Raw genomic sequence first — 20,611 nt, forward strand, 5'->3', positions numbered from 1 at the left:
TTCTACTTGAGATAACATTAAGTAATGACCAGAAACGACCTGCCCTCATTTCTCAGCATAACTGAACACTTCCCTCATCTTACGAGAGATGGACAAAAAGTCCAGCTCTGGGGAGTTCCCGCTGTGGCTCAGCAGAACGAATCTGACTAGTATCCATGGGGACGAAGGTTTGATCCCTGGCCTCGCTCAGTGGGTTAAGGATCTGACATTGCCATGAGCTGTGGTGTAGGTCACAGACACCGACGGCTCGGATCCAGTGTTGCTGTGGCTGTGGCGTAGGTCGGCAGCTGTAGCTCCGATTGGACTCCTAGCCTGGGAACCTCCATATGCTGCAGATGCAGCCCTGAAAAAAACAAACAAACAAAAAGTCCAGCTCTGTGACCACAGTCTGGTCTGTAATTTGCTCCCACAGCTCACAATGATGACATCTAGTGACAGCTCCTTCTCTCTGGGTCAACCATAGGCCAGTCTTTCTCCTCTTTAATAGAGTTTTACAAAAAAGGAAAACATTTAAAACCTCTCATGATCTAGAGCAAGATGTAAATTGCACATTCCCATGTTTTGTTCTCTTTCCTCTGTTAAAACTAAATAAATAGGCCTCACCGGGCTCTGCTAGTTACACTTTGCTCATTCCCTGTGTTCCCAGGTGACAGGGCCTCTGTCACAGGACAAAGAGCCAAGACAGCCCCGTCACCATCTGAGGAGGGAGTGTGCAAGGGTCTGCGGGCAGCATATTTCCTCTTACACAATCTCAGCTCCCAACCAAGAGCTGAGCACACATCGTAGGTAGTCAGTGATTTCTGAAGCTTTAAAAAACCTCTCTCAAGAAAATTAAGTAATGAGCCTCTGTGGTTGTTTGTGAAGAGCTGGGCCTGCCAATGCTGAATCTATAAAATCATCACCTCTTCATCCCCCCATCGCCACCCCTTATCCTCGGGGAATAAGTTCCAGGATCTCAGTGGATGCCTGAAATCACCTATTGTACCAAACCCTGTATATGCTATGTTTTTTCCCACACGCATACCTATGATAAAGGTATGATGCATGAATGGGAACGCTGATCAATTTAAATGGTAGAATTTTGGAACCGAAGAGGAACCACAGGGCTCATCTCCTTTCATTCTCTTGTCTATAAAAGAATAAACCATGGCCTAAATAGGTCGAGTCTTTCAGCAGATAGTGGAGAACCAGTCCTAAGACCCAAGTGGCTTAGTATACAACAGGGCTTTTGGCTTCTAAAGGAATTGCTCATTTGGTTTTTATATTGTATTTTTCTCTTCATTTGGAAAGGAGGAGCCTTATTTTTCTCTCAAATAAATTTATAATATCATAGTTTAAATGATGTTTGGAGGAGGTGCTGAGGACATAAAATTCCAATTCAACTGAAATTTACTAAGCACTTTATGCTAGAAACATTCACATGTGATTTCTTATTTTAATCCTCATAAAAGTACACGGAGCTGGGGATTGTCATCTTGCCATTAACAGCTTGGAAATTGAGGCTCAGAGAATGACTTGTCGGAGGTCATGTAGGTAGGAAGATTTAGGGACAGCACTCAACGCCGGACTTTCTCATTCTTCAACCTTCGCTCTGTTCACTACACCACACAGGTGCTGTATGTTGGTTTTGCTTTTACATTGAGTCAAGGGGGTTACACGGAGCTACTTCTGTTCTTCTTTTTTGGTCTCAGATTTAAAGTTGTAAGATTTATGAGGTAATAGACATATACTTAACACTTCAGAGAGCTATCAAACAGCCTCTTCCAAAATCTTTCTGTAGTTTTCTCTCTCTCTTTCATACCTAACAGAGGCTCAACAAATTCTTGTTGGGTGTTAGAGAAACGTGTTTTTGTCAAGAAAGCAGCTTTTACTATTTACAGAAGAGATGGTACACTAATAAAAGGAACCAACAGGTCAGTCTGATTTACCTGATTACTGCAAGAAGATGTGCTCGCTCCTAGAAAGCCTTTGTTTTGTCATTTTTGCCTGAATGTTTTTAAAATGTTAGAAAGCATGTTTTCTGTACGCCCTTTCTTAGATTCCCTTTAAGCTGAATTATTTATACATAACTAGAAAGCATAAAAATTATGACTATGAAATATAAATGGGGATTGATAAAAAACTTGAACTTATCTAATACATATTTTAGTGAGTAAAATATACTCAGAAACACAAGATCACTTGAGATTTTTATCTCTACATGGGTTTTTATAAATATGTAATACTTTAATTCAAATAATTGGGTTTAATTTTAAAATTTTGTCTCATAGATTTTTTTCCTAAGGTAAATAATTGTAACACATCTTATCTTTGTTGTCAGCTGTCAGATAAAGGAAAATGCAGTAGAACGATTCATGGTTCAAATAAAGAAACTTAGGGAAAAGAACCAAAAGTATCAAGAAAGAGTAAGTACAAAATTTAAAGGCCAATATCTAGTCATTAAACATTTACATGAATGCTTTAAAAAATTGAGTTATAATGAAATGTATGCTAGGAAATTATTCTCTTTAAGTGCTTGGAACTGATTAATTTACAATGTATTTAAATGTATTTTTGTACGTGTGAGGCAAGAAAGTACTGCTGTTCCTATTAATTATAATGGCAAAGAAAGTCGGCTCGAATTGTGCTATTTGGATCGTGAGGACACTGAATCTTATGTTCAAAATTTTAAAGCTCTACAACCACATTTATCTTTTAATTTCTTATTTAACCAAACTATAACACATTGGTTCTCTATTTTTAATTTCTGTATCTGTTTTCTTTTAGGTTTTCAGAGTGTGCATTTGTAAATATCTGAAAAACACAATCTCAGTTGTTAAAATGACTAATTTATTATTTAAGACGATATATTGCTTTTATAAAATCAGAATGAAATGAATAGCATATAAGTGCTGTATATGACCATCAGGACTAAAGACCAACAGAAATAAAGTTGGGAAGCAGTAAATGGTAATTCACACAACTCAGCCCTTAAGGCATCTCATAAATTAGGAAATACTGAGGGTGTCCCCTATTAAAACGTTTATTTTATGAGTTCCCATCGTGGCGCAGTGGTTAACGAATCTGACTGGGAACCATGAGGTTGTGGGTTCGATCCTTGGCCTTGCTCAGTATGTTAAGGATCTGGCATTGCCGTGAGCTATGGTATGTGGGTCGCAGATTCGGCTCAGATCCCGCGTTGCTGTGGTCCGATTAGACCCCTAGCCTGGGAACCTCCATATGCCGCAGGAGCGGCTCAAGAAAAGGCAAAAAGACAAAAAAAAAAAATTATTTTATATGGACCCTGAAACTTGCACACCTCTTCTATTTGGCTTTTGTCTAGAGAGGCTATATCTACAAATTTTTATGGAATCTGGGTCAGAGATCTGAATTTGCATCCTAGCAAATACAAATTTGCATCCTAGCAAGTACAACTTGCTACTGATGTCTTTTTGGTCAAAACTAGTATAAGCCTCAATCTCCCCCTTGTAAAGGGGGATTCCTGTTCCTATTGGGCAAACTCGTTCAGCAAATATTCATTGGACAAGACAAGTTCCTGGTGGTGATATAACTGTGATCCTGACATTATCATGATTCTCAAGGATCGGTCACTTGCAATAGGAACCAAGACAGAAACTCGTCTATGGATGAGAGTGGAAAGGGGAAGTTTGGCCCAGGTGCTTGGAGGCACGTTCCCCCTAATGTGGTTCCAGAGCATGTAAGAGTGAGTTGCCATCGAAGGACCAGTGTACATCCCCCTAGTGGTCCCAGGCCAGCTTTGGGACGTCGATTCGGTTGAGGAAAGGACAACAGATCAGGAGGGAGAAATCACTTTCCCATAACCCATCAATTGGAGCCAGAGACAAAGTTATTTCCATGAGGATTAGCTCGAGAACGTGATAGGTCTAAGTCTGCTCTTGAAATCATTAGTGGACCCAGCAGTGAGGAGCATGGACAGGCAGACTCTAGCTCAACTGTACGTATCCACTTCTTTCCATTTGTGCTGCTGTTGCTATAGTTTAAACCACCATCCCTCTTACCCATCCTTCCTCTAACCAGTACATTTTCCACAATGCAACTAGAATTACCCTTGGAATACGGTAAACCTTTCAGGGCTGAAAACCCTGCAATGGCTTCCTATTGCACAGAAAATAAAATCCGCAGTCCTTCCAAAAGTCTTAAAGGACCTGCAAGAGCTGACCTGGGTTCACCTCTCCAACCTTGTCTCCAGCCGCCCCACCCTTCACTTACCACTGCTTCTTTTAAGTACTGGAAAACCCCATCTCTTTCGTGTTATGGTAACTTTACAACAGAAGCTGTTTCCTCTTCCCAGAAGGCTTTTCTCTTGGCTAACTCCTTTTCTTTCTCCCAATCTGAGCTGAAATGTTAGGTAAAAATATATCATTCAACTGAAAGCTCTTTAGGCAGCAGCAATCACATCTTATCTTTGTTTCTCCAGAAGGGCTCAGCATGAGTAGGTGTTCAGTAAATATTTGTTGAATTGGTTCACACAAACACCAGGGGGAGGACACAATTTTGAGGTCACAGATATTTAAATTGCTAAATTAAACACGGCTCATTAGCAAGACCTACTTTTCAGTTATGTGGAAATCAGAAACGCCCCTCTTCCTTCCTGCCCATCATCTCTTCCTCTGTGTTTGGTTTTGTTTAGATGATGCTCCCACTTCCTTTCTTTCTGTTTGCATTCATTGCTTCACTAGCTCATTAGACATTTCCTAGTTCACTATGTGCACAACCTTACCTCCCAGTACATTCTTTCATTCCTACTGCTCCCCTACAGCTGCCCTACCAAAAGTTATTCATGACCAATTAGCCAAGTCCAATGGACTGTTACCCCTCTTTCCTTTAGCAGTTACTCCTTTCGTCCTGAAACTTTCTTCTGTGGGTACCAGGACATCACTTTTTCTTAAATTTCCGCCTACTTCTCTGGCCATTTCTTCTTGGTATTCATTCACCGTTTTTTTTCCCCCTAGAACCACCCTTTAATTAGGGTATTTACCAAAGCTCTAATCTTGACCCTTGTCTTTCACTCCCAAACTCTCTTTTGATTATCTTATTTAACATCATGGCTTCGCATGTCATCTATACGGTGATAATTCTCATATGTATATGTGACAAAATTCATAATCTTGTTGAAAAGGGTTCCCAACCCAATTCTGACTTGTTTGGGTGGAGGCTCCCCTTCACCAATAGGCAATTCTCAGACACCAGCAGGGTGTCCGAGAGTTCATCTCAATCCCGACACTACCTACCTGGAGACAGAATCAGATTCCGAAGGTAAAGGAATCAGTTCCACCAGACCATCTTCCACTTCAGGAAACAGTTGCAAGTCCAGGTTGTTACTTGTACTTCCGGCCAAGTGGGTGTAAATCAGAGGCTTGCACAACCTTCCCCTCAGGTTTGACTAATTTGCTAGAATGGCTCACAGAACTCAGGAAAAGCCATTTAGTGACTAGATCACTGATGTATCATGAAAAGGATATTAAAGCATATGAATCAACACCCAGATAAAGAGATGCATGGAGCAAGGTGCCAAACAAAGGAGTTTCTATCCTTGTGGAGCTTGGGGTCTGGCATGGTGGCACACAAAAACTCTCAGAAAAAGGACCAAATGATTCTCCTTTTTCTTTTCTTTTTTTTTTTTAAATGGAGGCTTCATTACATAATCATAATTGACTAAATCATTGGCCAATAGCAGTTGGTTCAACCTCAAGTTCCTCTCCCTTCCCCAGAAATCAGTGGGGAGACTGAAAGTTCCAACCCTCTAATAATTTGGTTGGCTCTCCTTGCAACCAGGCTCCCTCCTCCTCCCCCTGACTTTAGGATTCAAAAGTCACTTTCATTAACATAAACCCAGCTGTGATGGCAGAAAATTCCAAGGGTTTCTGGTGCCGCAGTAAGACAAGAACTGTGGGTAAAGACCAAAGATATCTAAGAAAAATATTTTAGTTACCTGAATGATCAAATATATATATTTCTCATAAATTACAATACTACAACTAAACACTAAAAAAAGAGTAGGCGTTCCCGTTGTGACGTAGTGGAAACGAATCCAACTAGTATCCATGAGGACGCAGGTTCAATCCCTGGCCTCGCTCAGTGGGTCCGGGATCCGGTGTTGCCTTGAGTGGGGGTATAGGTCGAAGATACCTCTCGGATCCCGTGTTGCTATGGTGGTGGTGTAGGCCAGCAGCTATAGCTCTGATTCAACCCCTAACCTGGGAACTTCCACATGCCCCGAGTGTGGCCTTACAAAAAAAAAAAAAAAAAAAAAAAAAGGAATCCAAATTAAGTCTCTAGTTCAGTTAATAACACTGTACCAATGTCAATTTCCTGGCTTTTGATATTGTGCTATAGTTAGATAAGATGTTATCATTGGCAAAAGCTGGGTGAATAGAAGATGGGAACTGTGTGTTCTATTCTGGCAACCCTAGTTTTGTTCTTGTGAGTCTTAAAACTTTAAAAAGGCCATGAGATGGTCTTATAACAAAATTAACCCTTTTTTCATAGCTTAATTACTAAATATCCTATTTTATAATGTGATAATTATTCTTTAAATAATAATTTACTTCGCTTCACAAAACATTTTTTAAACATATTGGTGGATATATCTAAATAAATTTTATTATGCAGCTCAAAATTTTTTAGACATAATGAAATTTATAACATTGTCACATTCCCTTTCTATCTGAAATTCACACAGGATTTGGGAAATTCAATATAGATGTTATGAATTTATATATAGTAATCTTTCTGCAATGCTCAATTACAATTTTTAGGACATGTGATGCTGTTTTAATTTACAAATGAAAAATATCACATGTTTGAAAAGAATAATTGTGTTAAAAATTTGAGGTAAGAGGACTAGATTCACTTTGAGAACTATTGTGCTAAGTATAAAAAGTAAAAAATATATTATATTATGCGTTAATATATTATTTATACATTAATGTATTGTGTATTCTATATGTATTACATATTTCTTTGCGAATACAATGTAGTGGTTTTTAAATTATCAATATCTTTGTAAATTTTTTGCCTATATATCATGGTAAATATTTTTGAGCTAGAATTGAATTTAGAAGGCCAATTTTGGAGTTCCCGTTGTGGTGCAGCAGAAAAGAATCTGACTAGGAACCATGAGGTTGTGGGTTCGATCCCTGGCCTCACTCAGTGGGTTAAGGATCTGGTGTTGCTAGTGAGCTGTGATGTAGGTTACAGACTCTGTGGGTTAAGGATCTGGCATTGCCGTGAGCTATGGTATAATTCGCGGATGCGGCTTGGATCCTGTGTTGCTGTGGCTGTGGTGTAGGCTGGCAGCTACAGTTCTGATTAGACCCCTAGCCTGGGAACCTCCATATGCCATGGGTGCAGCCCTAAAAAGACCAAAAAAAAAAAAAAAGAAAAAGAAAAAGAAGGCCATTGTTGCCTTACTAAAATTAACTAGCAGAAGCAAAATCAGATAAAGGATTATTTAGTATTCAGAACATACTTGATAAAGGAAAAGTCTACTTTTACAAAATTAAGTGGGAAAGTCCATATTTGGAAAAAGGCTTAACAGTGAAATATTTCGGCAAGGAATTTTTTTCATTGCCGTTATTTAAGTTTCTAAAAATATGTCATTTTAAAATAACTTATGACAAGACAAAGTAATTCAACTTATTTATTAAAAACAAAACTTGAATCTGCTTTGCTCAAGAAAATGTAAATTTGAGAATAGCCTAAATAAATTTTTTTTTCAGCTGCTGATATTCATTGACCTTATTTTTTTGTTTGTTTGTTTTTTTAGGGCCTCATCTGGGGCATATGGAGGTTCCCAGGCTAGGTGTCCAATCAGAGCTGTAGCCGCCGGCCTATGCCACAGCCGCAGCCGAAGCAACTCAGGATCTGAGCGGTATCTGAAACCCACACCACAGCTCATGGCAATGCCGGATCCTCAACCCATTGAGCGATGCCAGGGATCAAATCCATGTCCTCATGGATGCCAGTCGGGTTCGTTAACTGATGAGCCATGACGGGAACTCCAACCTTCATTTTTAAATTAAACTTTTTGAGGAGTTCCTGCTGTGGCCTAGCAGTAGCAAATCCAACTAGTATCCATGAGGATCCAGGTTCGATCCCTGGCCTCACTCAGTGTGGTTAAGGATCCCGAATTGCGGCAAGCTGCAGTGTAGTTTACAGATGGGCTCGGGTCCAGCATTGCTGTGGCTGTTGCATAGGCTGGCAGCTACAGCTCTGATTCAACTCCTAGCCTGGGAACTTCCACAAAACACACAGTTGGCCCTAAAAAGCAAAACAAAACAAACAAAACTTACGTTTTTGGCTCTAAAATCCTCCATTTCAATAAATAATAAATGTGTTCCAAATATCCTTATTTCCTTCAAAAACTTTCTATAGGACTTCTGACCAAACTGAAGATTCGATGGGAAAGTTTTAGTGCAGCACTAAAAAGCAAATAATAAATAAATAAATACGTAAATATATATATATAAATAAAATACTCAACACTTCAAAAAAAAATGAACTTTTTGAGATAATTACAGATTAACATGCAGTTATAACAAAAAACACAGACAGATCCATTACCCAGTTTCCTTTAAAATATTACACAACTATTAATACAATATCACAACCAGTACATTAACTTTGGCAACACCGATGCTGATATAGTTAAGATACAGAACATGTCCATCAGTACAAGTGGAATCCAAATAAAATCTCTAGCTTAGCTAATAACATCTTATTAATTACCATCATATCGAGGATGAAGGCTTCAGCATATGAATTTGGTGAGAGTGAGAACACAAACATTCAGTCGTAGCACAGCACTTCATTCTTTTTTGTGCCTAATAATATTCTGGCTGCACAGATCTGGTGTTAAGCCCCTCCAGTCAATTTTTCATTTCAGTTATTTTACTTTTTAGCTCCAGAATTTCTATTTGGTTCTTTAAATAAAAAATTCTTTTTATTGCTAGTTCTATTTTGTGAGACATCAGTCTCAAACCTTGCTCAAGTTCTTTAGACCTGATTTCCTTAACTCTTGGAACATATTTAAGACAGCTGATTTAAAGTCTTTGTCTAGGAGTTCCCATTGTAGCTCAGTGGGTAATGAACCCAACTAATATCCATGAGGATGTGGATTCAATCCCTGGCCTCACTCAGTGGGTTAAGGATCTGGTGTTGCTGTGACCTGCAGTGAAGGTCACAGACATGGCTCAAGTCCCGCGTTGCTGTGGTTGTGGTGTTGGCCTCCAATTCAACCTCTAGCCTGGGAATTTCCATATGACACAGGTGTGGCCTTTAAAAAAATAATAATAAATAAATAAATAAAAGGAAGCAAAAAAAACCTCTTGGTTGCCTCAAGAACAATTTCTATTGATGGTCTTTTTCCCCTGTGTATAGTAAAAATCCTAAAAATCCCAATAAGAATGTGCATGGGTTATACTTTCTTCTTTCTTTTCATGTCTTGTAATTTTTTGCTGAAAACTGGACACTTAAAATATTATGTGACAACTCCAGAAATTAGATTCTTTCCTTTCCCCAGCATTTGCTTTTGTTGCTGCTCACTGTAGCTGTTGGATGACTTTTCTAAAAAAATTCTCTAAAGCCTATGTTTTTCGTTGTGTGTGGCCCCTGAAGTCTCTGTCTTGCTTAGTCGTTCGCTAATGACGGGACAGAGATTTCCTTAAATGTCTCTAACCAATAAATCTCCCAGCCTTTGCCAAGGGGCTCTGTGTGCCTGCCGGGGCATGCCTTCTGCACTCAGCCAGGCAGTTTACAACTTCGCCCTAACCTTCACTTCTTGCTTCTGCAGACCCTCAAGGTCAGCCAGAGCTGAGAGCTTAGGGCCTCTCTAGGTCCTTCCTGAGCACACGTGCAGCCCCGAATATGCACATAGCCCTGTCATGCGCGTGGCCTTTTAGAGTCCCAGGAACATGTCAGAGCTTTCAAAGCTCCCTATGGACACCTCATCCAGTTCTCTTTTAAAGTTGTTTCTTTTCATTTTATTTTATTTTTTATCAGCTTGTTGTTTACCTCAACTTTTATTACCACCTTAGGGAACTGTAATGTTCAACAACTATTGATTGTTTTTGACAAACAGCTGCCTCTGATTATTTTTGACAAACATCAGTCTAGGAAAAGGCTGTTTACACGCACTGGATAAGCTCCAAGTCAGGTCAAATAAAGACAAAGTTTGCCACTGGGATTTTGCAGGAAATTACCAGATAGGTGAAATAATGACCATTATTTGAAAATTGGGCTTTGGAAGAGTCCTGCTCCCCACTTATCTCTCTCCTACCCTCAACTCCAAGCTGCTTGGTTACTGGTTTTTATCATAATTGTGGGGTTGTTTGCTTTTAGGGCAAGTTAAAAATGCCACGATGCTCACTGTCCTTACCAATACTCAAGCATTTTTCTTGACTAAACTCCCCCTGGAAGTTACCGCAAGCCTTTAATTTCTAGAGTTCTGAAAAGTTGATTTTGCCAATTTTTTTACCAAGGAGAGGACTTTCAGAAGTCTTTACTCCACCGTCTCTGCTTATGTCACTCCCAGACTTTACAGAGTGAGTTAGAAGGAAAGAGATTCAGTTTTCACGTATATCATATTATAAAGCCTTTTGGTATTAAAAATTCTTCAGAGACAATTAATTAGATACTTTAGAATATTGCAAACAAAAGGTCAGAGAAGTTAAAGCATTGAACTTTGAATATCATCTATGTAATCTTTATATCCATTTTTTGAAAGCACTAAAAGCCTATCTAGTTCCCTGTCTCTCTTTTTGCCTGTATTTATCAATACTTATCATCATAAAGTTAATTGTCTATTGCTTTTGTCCAGTTTGTCAACGTTTCAAATTAAAATTCTAATGCATTAAAATGACAATCATGTCATAAAACTCTGTAGAATAAATTAAAGAGCATTAGGGTTACTTTAAAATCCTGTTGAGAAGTTTATTAAGCAATTGCCTAGTTTGTTAATTTTAAGAAATCAGAATTTTCACCCCCTCAAATTTAAAGCTTGTTGGATTAAGTATTAAATTACTGCATTCAAGTAGACTGTAGCACTATCAATAAATCACAGTTATCTAGATTACCTGAGAGAAATTTGCTCCCCAAGTTGTGGGTTGTGGGCAAGCAGGCATGGCATCAGCTGAAGCTTATGAGAAGTGCAGAATTACAGGCTTCACACCAAGCTTACTGAACCAGAATCTGCATTCTAACAAGGTCCTCAAGTGCTTAGTATACACATTGAAGTTTGAGAAGCACTGGCCCAGGGAATCAATTTTGGGACAGAAAATACTCTTAAAGACATGAATATCTGAGACAAAATGTTGGAAAATCTATGGTAAAGAAAATGCTAAGTTACAGAAAAAAATAAGTAACTTTTAAAAGAAGTATTAGAATGTTTTAACTATATCCATTTTATTAGGTTTAAGACATTGAAGGAGAGACACCAGCAGAGAATTAAAATTTAAAGGTAGTCTAAGAAAATTACAAGGAAAATGTATTAATTTCACACAAACTAAAATATCTCTACTTATACATACCAGGCTAGCAGGGGCAAGAATAAACTCCACATTGATTAAGAAACTTGGAAACATGGAGTTCCCATCTTGGTGCAATGGAAATGAATCCGACTAGGAACCATGAGATTGTGGGTTCTATCCCTGGCCTTGCTCAGTGGGTTAAGGATCTGGCGTTGCTGTGAGCTGTGATGTAGGTCACAGACAGGGCTCAGATCCTGCCTTGCTATGGCTGTGGCATAGGCCTGCAGCTGCAGCTCCGATTAGACCCCTAGCATGGGAAACTCCATATGCCGCAGGTGCGGCCCTAAAAAGACAAAAGCCAAAAAAAAAAAAAGAAAAGAAAAGAAACTTGGAAACATAGATGGGATATTCACAAGAGGAATACAGTCTATTCCTCTGTGGGTAGTCAGAATGGAATGTTAGAATGCTAAGTACCATCACCCCAAAGAAGAGAATTAGGGTCATTTATGAGAAAAGCAAAGTGTAATGTAAATTCCACAAGAGCAGTGCTTCTTGTCTATTTTGTTCACGGATCTATTCCTAGTATCTAGAAGACTACCTGGCAATGGTAGATGCTCCATAAATATTGACTAAATGAATGATATTCCCTAGAAAATTATGGTGCTTCTGGGAGACTGAAGAAGTGTAATTTCCATGCTCATTGATCCTAGGATATGGTGATAGACTAGCAGATTAATAACATGGTTTTTAAATGTAACCTTCTCTTCAATGATTACTGTTTTAATGGGTTTAATCTTATTTTGAGTCATCTATATTCCCTATGTTCTTTAGAGATATTATTGTAGAACTTACTTTTTAAATATTTCTTTCTCACTTTGCAAGCCTCCATGCGTGACTCTGTTTCGAGGGATATCAACGTAAATACTTCAGCAGATGTGGTTAACTACTGTTGTTATTCATGACAGAATAAACGCTTAAAGGATGAACAGACTTGGCACATACGGAACCTGCTAAAGGAACTGAGTGAAGACAAGTCAGAGGGATCAACAGTTGTAACAAGGGAGGAAGTTGAAAGAGCAATGAAGGAAAAATGGAAATTCGAAAGAGACCAGGAACAAAACTTAAAAGGTGATTTAGGAACTTAGCAAATTACCGTAAAGCTGTATCACGTTATTTCTTGAATGTATTCATGCTTTTGTCTCTGAATATGTTCAAAATGCTGTGAACATGTTTCAGATGACATCATTACCACCACAACCACAAACACACATAGGTAAGTGGACAGGAGAGGGAAATGACAAAGTGAGCAGAGATACCGAAGCCAGGTGAGGAGAAGGAGTAAGGAGAGCAATCAGAAACAAAGACGGAAGAAAACAGGATCCTGTTAGGTACCACCCTGAACTCCTTGTGGTGGAGATTGGTTCTTTTGGGAGGGAAATTCTCTTGTTTGGTGTCTTCACTGGCTTTGGCCTCAGTTCAGCCTTGGGAACGGTAAGGTGTATGTAACTGTGACTCTCCCTTTCCCCCACCCCACAATATCTCTAAGGGAGCTAAGCTCCCTAATTAGATGGGGAAAGAGGGATCAGAGTTGGAAAAGGGGAAGTGTGTAGGACATGGATAGAAATGATGCTGGTACAGAAGACAAAAGACCCGGGCCAGACTCTTGTCAAGTGCTCAGGGAAAACCAGAGTCTTAGGGGTAAGTTATACAGTTCTGACACATGTATTCAAAAAAAAAAAAAAAAATCTATCCCTTTACCCTAAACTTGCCGCTCAGTTTTCTAAAACTTTTATCAGAACCTCTATAAATACCATCTCTGACCATAGACACCTCTGATCGTACATCCTTATAACTCAAAGTGGAAACAAAAGAGGTATTTTTCACCAGTTTCAGTGCAAATATATCTAGGGAAGGGCTCTGAGTATGTTCCTAGCTTGGGGCACGTGCTCAGCCCTGGACCAATCCCTATGGTCAGGAGACGGGGTAACTGTAATTGGTCTACTTATCTGACAAGGGATAGGAGCAGTGTGTTACTAGAAGGAAAGGGAGAGGGGGGTTCTGGGAATGTAGAACAGCCGTCAGACACCCACCTCTCTTTCAAAATCTTCAGTGACATCAACCAACCTCCCGCAAAGACTGACCACGGTGCAGGAACAAGACGGCCACAGTGGCGCCCCCTGGAAGACAGTTGATCATCTGGGGTATAGCGTTACTAATTGTTTAATGACAATCACAAGTGCCATTTATTAAGGGATTTAACAATATCCTATTTACAATCTGGGAAAAGGCATGTCTGGGGTCTTTCTGGACCTTTGGACTGAAGAATAGCCCTCTGACCTGAGTGGAAGGCTTCAGTCATTTCATAAACATTTATTGAGCACTGACTAGTTGCCAGATTCCATGCTAAGTTCTGGGTTGACGGAGATGAATGAAATGTGGTCTTGCCCTCAAGGAGCTTTCAAACAAGATGGTGCACAGGAGTGAGCCAAATAGCTGTTAAATTCATTGTGCCCGACTTTCTGGAATGCTTCCTTTTCCAAAATCAGCAGCATGGTGCTCAGCCTAAAGACTGAGTAGAATATCATGTGTGGCAAGCACCTCAGGGCAAACTGAAAGTGTACGTGGTTGAGAGGGCTCCCTATTTGCATATATATTTAACCGAGGAACTGATCTTTCATTCTGAAGTCCTACTATGTGGGGGCAGTGAAGACCGGCTGTTACGATTATCACACACTCTCATCTCACACAAAGGAAGTGCAAACAGTTGCACGTTAGATGACAGAATCAAACAACTTACAAAAACGGTCACCAAGGACTGCAAGGATGTAAGTTGAAACCACTTTGCCAGAAACATAATGACCAGAAAAATGATGATTTACTAATAAAAAGTTTATGTGATATAATATATTGTACCATAGGATATTTATCAAGCTATCACAAGAATAGTTGACACTTGTAGGTCCCTAGGCATATAGGTTTACTGCATGTTAGAACTCTCAGTCACAGCCCAAAGCCACACACTTCATAATTGGAAGTTTAGATTTACTTAGATTTTGAAGCATGAGGGATAGATAAACAATAGTTTGAAGGGTTTATATATCCCTGAATTGTAGATATAAAACAATATTTATGAGGTATTTTAATATCAGACCTTAACTTCATAAAATCAGATTGCAACATAAAATGGCTACAAGGACAATAGAAACAACACAATGCCTTGCTTTTCTCTCAACAGATATGCACATCCAGATAAATAATGCTGAGAAACTATTTCTTGAGAAACTCAGTGAGAAGGAATATTGGGAGCAGTACAAGAATGTAGGGAGTGAACAGCAGGCTAAACTCATTATCGCCTTGCAAAATGACATCAATAGAGTTAAAGAGAATGCTGAGAAAATGTCAGGTCAGTTGCAACAAAATTGGTTGGGTTTCCAAAAAAAAAAAATCTCTAGGGGGCAGACAATCTCTAGGTGGACAGGAAAAAATGGGTTCCCCCTGAATCACCTGTTCCTCTCTGCTGTCGGCACAAGCCCTACAGCCTAAGGATGTGGTGGAGGAAAGAAGGAAAGAAACTCTCCCAGATGGCCTGTGAAACTGAGAAGGGCAGTAAAGGGGTGGGTGTGCCCCTGAGTGGAGAAACCCCGTGACTGGCTTTGAGAAAGAATCTTCGTTTGGTGGGTAGTGTCTGTGCATTCCCACATCTGGGTCTGGGCCAGTTCCACCAAGATGGGGGATCCTGGGAGGGGATTATATTACAGAAGAAATTCACCTGACACAAATTAAGGCAACCTAGCCTGGCTGGACCACCAGAATCATTATAGAAAAATGGCCAAGTAAATGCTAAATTGTAGTCAGGAAAAATTGGAGAACAAATGTGAGACAGGAAGTAAAGAGCGTATGGAGCAGGATGGCATCAGGCATAGTGAAACTTACCAGGACCAGATCTGCAAACCATGAGGCCACCCATCTGTCACCAAGGTTGAGCATCGTGGCTTAAAAGAACACCAGAGACCTGGAGACAAGGAAGTCATAGGATAGACCAAATGGCACAAATCTGAAGGAGCACTGTGGGTGGATGGCAGTTCTGAGCCCAGCCAGTGCGGGTGCTCTTTGTTGTGGAGGAAGGGTTCATGTGGGTTTGTTCCCACTGTCCTCTCTGAGGCTCTGTGCAGTTACTCTGCTTCTGGACCAATTTTTATATAAGCTTCTCAGCTCAGGGCCTCTGCACCACAATGGTAGTGTAAATTTGGCCCCAGTCTGGACTTGTTGAGTTACAATTTTTCAAAAGGTTTTCCTCCCCAAAAGAAGAAAGTAAGCGTGGCACCCTCCCACCGGCCAGTCCTCCAGCCACTCAGATCCTCTCTCTGGATGAAACCACTATTGCTAATTCTTTATGTAACCTTTCAGAAAGATTCTGTGTGTGTTCAGTGTGTACCTTTTTGTCACAAACGGCATGCTGTAGATGCAATTTTTCACTGGCTCTTTCATGTAACGATATGGGTAGTACATATCAATACTTCCTTGTTCTCCCAAAGGCTACTTTATTTTGTTGTACTGTAATTTTTTTAACTTGTATTTAGGTTGTTTCCCGTCTTTTGCCATTACAAATAATGCTGCAATGACTATCCTTACACGATCTCATTTTATGGTGAGGAGTGTCCTTGTAGGTATGTAATTCAGTGTATGTGTATCTCTAACGGAAAAAGTATCATTTACTGTCATTTTGATAGGCCTGGCCATCCACAAAGGTTGTACCAGGTCTATTCCTGCTGGTATGATGAGGATTTCTGTTCTCCCACATCTTCAACAACAGGGGATGTGACCCAACTTTTTGTTCTTTGCTAGTCTTATAGGTAGAAAACCGTATCTCCCTGTAGCTTTAATTTTCCATTTCTCTTACTGTAAGTGACAGCGACCATCTTTTCGCAAGTTCGAAAACCATACGACTTTCCTGTCTTTTCACATCTTGGCCCATTTTTCCACTGTGTTGTAGACCTCTTTACGTTTCAAGGAAATGAGCTCTTCAATTGTGCTGTGATATAATGTGCAAATATTTTTCTTGTTTGTCATTAGTCTTTTGTTTGTGCTGTGTTTTGTATAAGGGAATTTTATAGTTTTATAGTGCCCAAATTATCAGTCTTTGATTTTATGATTTCTGAGATTATGAATACATCCTCTAATATTTTCTTCTAGATTATTTTTGGCTTCATTTTTTATATTTAAATCTCTGATTTTGTGAGGTAGGAAACCAACTTTATTTTTTGCCAGATGATTGTGTAGTTGTCCCAAATAATCCATTTTTACCCTACTGATCTAAAATGCTGACGTGATCATATTTTCATTTCCCACATGTATTTGGATCTCTTTCTGTATTTTCTATTCTGTTCCATTGATCTATGTATTTGTGCAACAGTACCATACTTTTAAAATTGTTACTGTTCTAGTATGTGCAAAATTTTTAAATAAATTTTCCCGGGTTTCTTTATATTTTTAAAGTAGGAGGACTGATCTTATACAAACTTAACCCATTATTCTGATTAGAAATCTGAATGATTTCTTTGAGTTTAAAATTTTCATGCTGTAGTATCCAACTTTGGGGTGATCATAATAACATTTATATGCTGGTTGAACTTTAGTTACAGCCAATTTTAAGAGTCATAGGAAAATGGCTGTTATGAGCTTATCTTATTTGCCATTAGTTTTAGGCAGTTCTCCTAACTATGCAGCAGCTACTCCACCTTGGGATGATTAAAGCACTACGGGGGGGCGGAGAGGGGGCACTAATTGGACACAATGAATATGAGCAGAGCTCCAGCATCACCTTATCTGAAGTCTTACGACCACCATCCCCCACTTTTTCTCCCACCTCCCTCCTTATTCCATGACTCCTTTGGAATTCTCTTCCCACACCATGATCCTGGAATTTGTGTTAGCTAGGCCTCTTTAATGGCATGGAACCAGTATTTTGGATGAAAGAGTTTTATTATCAATGAAATTGGATATTAAAATGAAACTTTTTTAGTCCCAGTTTAAATCAGGGCATCTATATAACAGATATAACCTTTCAAAGTAAAGGGAGATACCGCCATGCTTACTTCCAAAATGATAAGGCAGAAAACTGGTTTCACACTTTCAACCACTGAATTCCCGTCTATGTAAGAAGTTGGGGGCAGGGGTGCTACAAAAAAACCATTAGAAATGAGGGGACCGTTTTGGGAATGAGCTTGTCATGTGCTATAAGTTCTACACTTTCCCCCAAAGGAGGCGTGTGAAGGGTAATTCCTCCTTCATCTCAAGATGGAAGGTCTTTAAGGACGCTCCTCAGATTGTTCCACATGTGTCCCCTGCAGTTTGGGGGACACTGAGATCTAGTTTATAACCCATCCCTGAAAAACCCAGTGGATAAGTGGCTGACCAGCTGCCTGTTCTGACAGCAGGGCAAAGAAAAGGTAGGTAGCTGCTGCCTGGGCTAGGCCTGCATCTTGGTCCATTTGGGTTACAACAGCACAATGCCATATACTGGGTGGCTTATAAATAACAAACATTTCTTTCTTACCGTTCTGGAGGCTGGGAAGTTCAAGAGCAAGATGTCGACAGATTTGGTGTCTGGTGAGAGAGCTGCCATTCTGGTTTGAAGCTGCCATCATTTTGCTGAAACCTCACGTGGTAGAAGGGGCAAAGGAGGACCGAGGTTTCTATTTAAAAGGCACTAATCCCAGTCAGGAGTGGTCCACCCTCCTGACCTAATAACCTCCCAGATACCATACGTTGGGGATTAGGTTTGCATTTGGCGGGTTCCCAAACATTCGGTCTGTAGCAGCCTGCACTACCCGAGTTTGTTGTGGCAAAAAGTGAAGGAGAGTTTCCTGTGGGCCTGTCGTGGAGTGAGCTGGTATGCGGTCCCGTTAACTCTTGCCTGAGGGCTGAGGAGAAGGGTGGTGGTGCCCAGCAGAGAAATTGGAGCCCATATATGAAGGGAGGCAGAGACTGAGAGCCAGAGGCCAGAGGAAAAGTCATTAGCCAGCCTCCCTCGACAGGACGTCCCCTGCGCCGAGAGCATGCGGTGAAATGTAACTGGCCATGGGGAAGGTGATCCTCTGAAGAACCTGTAAACACCCCCTCGAGAGAAGAATCAATCTTAACTGCCAGCTGGACCTAGAAAATGTGACATTAGCCTGAGAGAGCACCCAGCAAGCAAGTGCTTTCCTGTCCCTTTCCATGTTCCCTGTCAGCCCTGAAGGAGGAGGCCAGGGAAGCTCACGTCAGAGGGAACAGTAATAGGTAAGGCTAGGGAGGGAACAGCCCTAACTTGGAATGAAGCTTCAAATTTCAATTATTGGAGTTCCCATCATGGCTCAGCGGTTAATGAACATGACTAGCATCCATGAGGATGTGGGTTCAATCCGTGGCCTTGCTCGGTGGGTTAAGGATCCGGCATTGCTGTGAGCGGTGGTGTAGGTCGCAGATGTGGCTCAGATCCCGTACGGCTGTAGCTGAGGCCAGCGGCTACAGCTTCCATTGGACCCCTGGCCTGGGAACCTCCATATGCCGCGGGAGCGGCCCTAGAAAAGGCAAAAAGACCTAAATAAATAAATAAATCATTGGATATTAGAGTCACAGAGAGTTTTTTACTTTTGTCCTTGACCAGGTGCACAGGACAGAGATCCCTAAAAGTTCTTCCTACACTGATAGTAAGTTAAAAGTCTCGGGTTCAAGCCCACTCCTTGGAATGCTAGTGTCCTCGCCTGTAGAATGAGGACCTCAGTGATGTCCAAGAGAACTCACACTCCCAGCACCTGCTTGTCTGCACAGCATCGCCTCTAACTCCTACAAGCTCCTCTGATTTAGAGACCATTGTGCCCAGTTTAAAGATGAGGAAAGAGAGGCCCAGAGAAATTAACAGCCTTAACCAAACTCACAAACTTAGCAAGTCGTGGAAATGGGATTTGAACCCAGGTGTGTCAGACCCAATCCCGCAAGCTTCAAGTGGCCCTCCCAGCTCCATGACGTAGGGAAGTAGGGATGGCCCTTAACACACTGTGCCTGCAGAAACTGCTCCACGGCCAGTACTGTCACCTGCCCCTACTCAGTGTTCTCCGGAAGGGGCTGAAAGGAAGCCGCTGGCACAGGAGAGGATGAGCCCAGTAAAGTGGTGTGACATCAAAAGTGTGTGCAGAGTGAGCAACAAACTCTCAAAAAGCTGTGGAGGTGTAAACTGAAGCACTCAGACACAGCAAGGAAAGGAGAACAATGCAAAGCAAGCTTTGGCCAGCATGGTTTGCGGTCAGCTTCTGAGAAGTGACCACAGTAGACCAGCCATCTGAGCAGCCAAGAATCTAAAGGCACAAAGTCGCAATCTCCCCAGCTCCCAACGGCAGTGTCCCACACTTTTCTGGGATTGGTACTTTCACATACTCTCAGTTTCTCTGCAATATTCACAAAGGTGTGGTTAATAGTTGTTACCTAAAGCATCATCTGAATTTCAAAGGATAACAAGGAGGTTTTCACATCCTACTATATGCCAGCTTCTCTGCTTTTAAGAAGAAAAATAGTCCATAGAGTTTCATATGAAATTCGGAACAGAGTTGGATGTTATTGTTGCTTTTTCAGTATTAATATAGCAACAGAGACAACTTCAGTCAGAGTATATTTGGTCATGTATTTTTTATGATTTATAGCAAAGAGTTAATATTTAATGTTACCAAGCTTTAGTTTGTATCAGATGCTAAGAATGTAAAATCCATTATAGCCCCTGATGCACTGCAACTTTTAGGTTGATTTTTGTGTTTTTGTGGGGTAGAAATTTCAAATAAATGCCCAGCATTAGCCTAGTGGACTAGGTTTTAAATTGAAAAAAAAAAAAATTCCGGAGTTCCCGTCGTGGCGCAGTGGTTAACGAATCCGACTAGGAACCATGAGGTTGCGGGTTCGATCCCTGCCCTTGCTCAGTGGGTTAACGATCCGGCGTTGCCGTGAGCTGTGGTGTAGGTTGCAGACTCGGCTCGGATCCCGCGTTGCTGTGGCTCTAGCGTAGGCCGGTGGCTACAGCTCCGATTGGACCCCTAGCCTGGGAATCTCCATATGCCGCGGGAGCGGCCCAAGAAATACCAACAACGACAAAA

The 20,611-nt window shown here is 40.7% G+C and overlaps 1 protein-coding gene across 14 annotated transcripts in view; it reads left to right on the forward strand.

Annotated features, from left to right (window-relative positions):
- The window catches only part of CCDC83 (coiled-coil domain containing 83), a 46,535-nt gene that overhangs the window by 7,700 nt on the left and 18,224 nt on the right, over nt 1-20,611 (forward strand). For all 14 annotated transcript variants that reach the window (XM_084975562.1, XM_084975565.1, XM_021062606.2 and 11 more), the window contains 3 exons: nt 2,321-2,405; nt 12,455-12,617; nt 14,725-14,892. In XM_084975562.1, coding sequence (XP_084831688.1) covers nt 2,321-2,405; nt 12,455-12,617; nt 14,725-14,892 — 416 coding nt within the window. The remainder of the gene's footprint in view (nt 1-2,320; nt 2,406-12,454; nt 12,618-14,724; nt 14,893-20,611) is intronic.

This window comes from Sus scrofa, chromosome 9, assembly GCF_054392235.1.
Source record: "Sus scrofa isolate SSC_HxYL_T2T_F1_AM1 chromosome 9, Sscrofa_HxYL_maternal_Yorkshire_Landrace_v2.0, whole genome shotgun sequence".
Classification (NCBI taxonomy): Eukaryota; Metazoa; Chordata; class Mammalia; order Artiodactyla; family Suidae; genus Sus; species Sus scrofa.